The sequence below is a fragment of the Echinops telfairi genome, unplaced genomic scaffold (genome assembly GCF_000313985.2).
Source record: "Echinops telfairi isolate 266 unplaced genomic scaffold, ASM31398v2 ScPeMD7_70;HRSCAF=299, whole genome shotgun sequence".
Classification (NCBI taxonomy): domain Eukaryota; kingdom Metazoa; phylum Chordata; class Mammalia; order Afrosoricida; family Tenrecidae; genus Echinops; species Echinops telfairi.
In genome coordinates, this window is record NW_022103968.1 from 26396306 (window position 1) to 26401259 (window position 4954).

A 4954-nucleotide genomic window follows, 5' to 3' on the forward strand; every position below is an offset into this window, starting at 1 on the left:
TGTTTTATGTGTGGTGCAGTGTGTATGTGGAGGCCAGAGACCAGAGGCCTGAATCAAGCGCCTCAGTCCAGATCTTGAGTCCGGGTGAGAGAGAGTGAGGTATGTGGGGGTTTCCTTTCCAGTCTCACACCCCACTGCAACTCAGAGACTCAGCTTCTTCTCCTAAGATGTTGCCAGAAATAGAAAAGGGATGGCAGGAGGGGAGCGGATCAGGGAGAAGGAGGAGGAAGGGAGATTAACAGGGAGGAGAGGATTGGGTGCTGGGGTAGGCCTGGGGTGCCCAGGGACACCAGGAAACCTGGGTGGGGCCCTGTCTTCTTTGAGTGGGGCTGGGCACAGGCACCAGGGGAGGCTTCAGCACGGGGTCAGACGGGCTCAGAGGTCTGACTCTTGGTTCTGTGGCCTGAGGTAAGTGACCTCTCCTCTCTTTGAGCTTTATTCTCTCTGCTTGTGAAATGGGGTGACAGTCCTTTCACAGAATCAGTGGGAGGGCTCCGAGTCACTGGGCCCAAGATCTGCCCCACATGGACATGGCTGGTGTCCCAATCACACATTCTCCCACCCCTGCAGGCCAGGGACCCGAATGCCTCACCCGGGGCCTCTCAAGTCACCGGTGCCCTTCCTACCTGGGACCAGCCCCTCAGCAGACGGGCCTGACTCTTTCAGCTGTGTGTTTGAGGCCATCTTGGAGTCCCACAGGGCCAAAGGCACCTCCTATACCAGCCTCGCCTCCCTGGAAGCCCTGGCCTCACCTGGCCCAACTCAGAGTCCCTTCTTCACCTTCGAGCTGCCCCCACAGCCCCCTGCCCCCCGGCCTGACCCCTCTGCTCCTGCCCCACTTGCCCCTCTTGAGCCAGGTTCTGGTACCAGCTCTGATGGGCCTTGGACACAGAGAGAGGAGGAGGCTGAGGTTGGCGCCAAGCTGGCCCCAGAGAGGGCGCCCTCTAGTCCCTGCCACTCTGAGGACAGCTTTGGGCTGGGGGCAGCACCCCTGGGCAGGTGAGTGATTCCCACAGCTGTGGGGCCTCAGGACCCCAAGAGCAGCTGACTACAGGGGCAGAGCCTGAGCCTGGGGTGGTGTTCGTCTCTCTGACCCCAGAGTGGGAGTCCTTAAGGGCTACAGATGTCTCTTTCCCCACGGAGACTACGTAACTTCCACTGACTCTCAGGAGCCCTTAACAGCCCCCTTTGGTCCCAGTGACTTAAAAAGACATGATTCTAGATTGAAGACCCCTGAGAATGCACCACCCACCCCTCCAGTTTCCTTCCAGGAAGGCCCTTTTCTCCCCAGGCAGCCGCACCTGAACCTGCTTAGAATTCTTGTCACTTTACTCCCACCCAGCAGGGAGGCTTCTCCCAAAGATGGAGCCTCCAGCCTCTCCCTTCCCTCCCTCCCCAATCACTCCCCCCTCCTCTTTCATGATCAGGAGTCTCCCACCTTTTGCCAGGAAGTCCTTTCACTAGTCTAACCTTTCTGTTCCCCCTTCTCCTCCAGTTACCCTCTCAGTCATGGAAGCCATGACAACAGGAGGGGGTGGCCAGAGAGACAGGGTTGCCTAGCAACCAGGAGTTTCCGGCCTCTGTCTCTGGGGTGACAGGTGGCTTTGTCAGTAGAGCAGCTGGGGTGGGGAGGAAAGGGGAGGAGAAGGAAGGGGGTGAGGGAGCATACCCTGACCCCCAGGCTCTCCCATCCCAGAGCCTGCTACTTGTGGGGGAAGAGGAGAAAGCTGGAGGGAGAAGGCTCCTCTATTCAAAAGGGGAGAGGAAGCCAGGAGTAGGCCTAGGGTGTCCCTGCTGCCTTCCTATCTATGTCCTGGCTGTCACTGTGTCCTCCCGGACAGCCCATCCATCCCACTTCCTTCCCCCTTCTCAGGGACAGTGGTCTGTGTAGGGCCAGTGTGGGGATGGGGAATCTGGTGTACCAGCAAACCAAAGCCCCTGGGAGCTTGGAGGATGTAGTCAGAACTCCCACAGCAGCAAGTTGGGTGTGGGTTAGACTTGAGGCAGGACTTCCACAGAGAGGAAGTAAAGATGAAGTCAATTCATGGAGAGAACCTGTAAAATCTCTTCCCAGGAGAAAAAAACAGCCTCTTTTCTCTTGTCTGGGTCTGGAAGTAGAGGGGAACCTGGGTGGCCTCCTAAGGGCCTGCTCCCCCTTCCCCACCGCCCCCTGAGCTGGTGTCCTACCCTGCAGTGAACTACCCCTGAGCCAGCTGGTGTCCGACTCGGACTCAGAGCTGGACAGCACAGAGCAGCTGGCCCTGGGAAGTACAGACACCTTGTCCAATGGGCAGAAGGCAGACCTGGCAGCGGCGCAGCGCTTAGCCAAGCGGCTGTACAGGCTGGACGGCTTCCGGAAGGCTGATGTGGCCCGGCACCTGGGCAAGAAGTAAAGCCCCTAGGCTGGGGTGGAGGACGGGGGTGCGAATCTATCCTGTAGCCTCCACTCCCTCCGCCCAACACCCTGGGTCTCACCCCGAATTTCTGACACTCTCCCTCTTCACACCACTCTTCTCTCTGCCCTGCGCACAGCAATGACTTCAGCAGACTAGTGGCTGGGGAGTACCTCAAGTTCTTTGTCTTCACGGGCATGACTCTGGACCAAGCTCTCAGGTAGGGGCTGGGCCCTCTGGGGTGCAGAGCCTCAGTCATGGGCACTCCAACCCCTATGCCTCCCCCAGCCTGCTGTGACCTAACTCTTCCCCAAAACCAAGGGCTTGTGCTGCCTGGGAAGGGGGCCCAGGGGACCTGGGTTGGGTTGACACTTTTCCTTTTTCCCCTCCCCAGGGTTTTTCTGAAAGAGCTGGCCTTAATGGGTGAGACCCAGGAGCGGGAGCGTGTGCTGGCCCACTTTTCCCAACGATACTTCCAGTGCAATCCCAGCGCCTTGTCCTCAGAGGGTGAGGGTTGACGCAGCTGGTCACCCAGCCAGAAGATCTGGGGGGCAGTGTGTGTGTGTGTATGTGTGTGTGTGTGTGTGTGTGTGTGTACATTAGTGAGTGAAGGCAGTGCTTGCAGGCCCGTGTGCAGACCACTCTCCTTTACACATGTGCAGTGCTGGCTGCATGTACACGTGTTGCTGGCATCAGGTGTGCCTTGTGCAGAGACCTGTGGCAAGTGAGTTTGCAGGCAGCTGCTCACATACCTATGCAGGACAGGGCTGGCTGGAGGGGGTCCTCTGTGTGGCCACCCTAGGCTGCAGGGCTGTGGGCCAGACTAGCTTGGATGTGCGTTTAGTGCCTAGACTGGCAGATGTGTGTGTGTGTGTGTGTGTGTTTGAGGGGAGGGGGGGCGGAGGCAGAGAGTTTCTGCGCCCCCAGTACCTCGGAGATGTCTGGAGGGGGGGGCTGTGTTCCCCCAGGAGGCCCAGGCTGATGTGCGCTCTCCCGCAGACGGTGCCCACACGCTCACCTGCGCCCTCATGCTCCTGAACACGGATCTCCATGGCCACGTGAGTGGGTGTGCAGGAGAGGGGGCTCCCTGGAGGCAGGAAGCAGATCCCAGGTCCAGAGACTTCCTGGCCTGGAGGTTCTCTTGCACCCCCAAGCTCAGACCTCTGCACCTTCCCTTAGAACATCGGGAAGCGAATGACCTGCGGGGACTTCATTGGGAACCTGGAGGGCCTTAACGAAGGCGGAGACTTCCCCAGGGAGCTGCTCAAGGTGGGGGCCAGGGAAGAGTAGAAGGAGCTGTGAAGGAGGAATGGGGGTACCAGGTGGAGGGAGGGAGGAGCCGGCTGCGCTCCCCCACGCCCCCCCCACGCCCTTGCTGTTGTTGCTACCACAGGAGCCTGGGCTCGGCTCCCGTGACTCAACCCGGGGACCGCCCCTTACCCCAGCCCCCACATGTAGGCTGGCTCGGGACATGCGCACACGCGTGCAGTCGTGGCTGGGCGGGGGAGGGGAGACGGCTCTCAAAAACATGTGACCAGGTGGCCCCAGACCCTGCATTTGCCGTCAGCAGTGCATTTCCTCCTGAGCTCCTTGAGGGTGGGAGGGGTTCCTGAATGGGGAGGGGGTACACAGTACACTGCCCCCCACCCATTGTATAGGGCCATGTCAGCCCTTCCTAACACCGCTGCGCTAGAGCTGGAGGGATGCTGGGGCAGCGGACTGGAGAGAGACAAAGGCTTTTCGGAGGCCTTGCGGAGAGTTAATGCTAAGCTGGGACAGGATACTGCCTCCTGGCTCTCCAGTTGCCCGCACGGGAGGGTCAGATACACACGGGAGGCAGGGTAGGGTCACTTCACTCTTGGATGGGGTGCTCTTTTACCAGGAAACTCCCAGGGCTCGAGAAAGGGGTCTCAGGCCACGGGCACATCTGTTCCACTGCGGGGTGTCCTTGAGTCAGCTGGGGTGGGAAACGCATGAGTAGCGGTGTTTATTGCGAGTTGGGGTGTATCTGAGAGGGGTGGGTTTGATTTGCGGTGTGTACGGCAGATCTGCCCGACTCTGAGGGTGCCTGAATTGGGCTGTGGGCCTGGTATGTGGCCCGGTGAGGTGCACACCTCCAGAATTACTGGGTCTGACGCGGGTACCTCTGACTGTGGCAGTGAGTTAGTGCATCTGGTGACTTGGGGAGTATGCTTTGACCTGGGTGTGCATACGTGACTTGGGATATACTGAGGGACATTTAGGGCGTCTGTGGGCCGGCGAATTGGGACCAGGGCAATTCCAGGGCTGTCTCCAGCCTGCCCTCCACCAGCACTTTGAGTGCCCTCCCGGCTCGGTGGGTGAAAAGGGGCCCCGCGGGGAAGCAAGCTGGCCTCTGCCCTCACCCCACCACCAGCCCAGGAGGAAGCTTGGGATGCTCCCCGGGTAGCCCACTCAGGACCCCCAGGCCTAGGGACTCCCAGCTTCCCCAGACCTGTCCCCTCCGGGGCGCTTCCCCACTCGCAGCAGAGAGCCCCTCTCTGTCGGCGGCGCCTCCATTTTGCCACGTCCCCGCCCCCAGC

At 60.1% G+C, this 4954-nt stretch overlaps 1 protein-coding gene across 2 annotated transcripts in view; it reads left to right on the top strand.

Moving 5' to 3' along the window:
* Window positions 1–4954, top strand: part of PSD (pleckstrin and Sec7 domain containing) — a 14874-nt gene that overhangs the window by 3875 nt on the left and 6045 nt on the right. Inside the window, exons 6-11 of one of the 2 annotated variants that reach the window (XM_030886019.2) lie at window positions 571–999; window positions 2195–2389; window positions 2533–2613; window positions 2788–2900; window positions 3393–3451; window positions 3573–3662. In XM_030886019.2, coding sequence (XP_030741879.1) covers window positions 571–999; window positions 2195–2389; window positions 2533–2613; window positions 2788–2900; window positions 3393–3451; window positions 3573–3662 — 967 coding nt within the window. The remainder of the gene's footprint in view (window positions 1–570; window positions 1000–2194; window positions 2390–2532; window positions 2614–2787; window positions 2901–3392; window positions 3452–3572; window positions 3663–4954) is intronic. The other variant, XM_045291527.1, reaches the window with a different exon arrangement.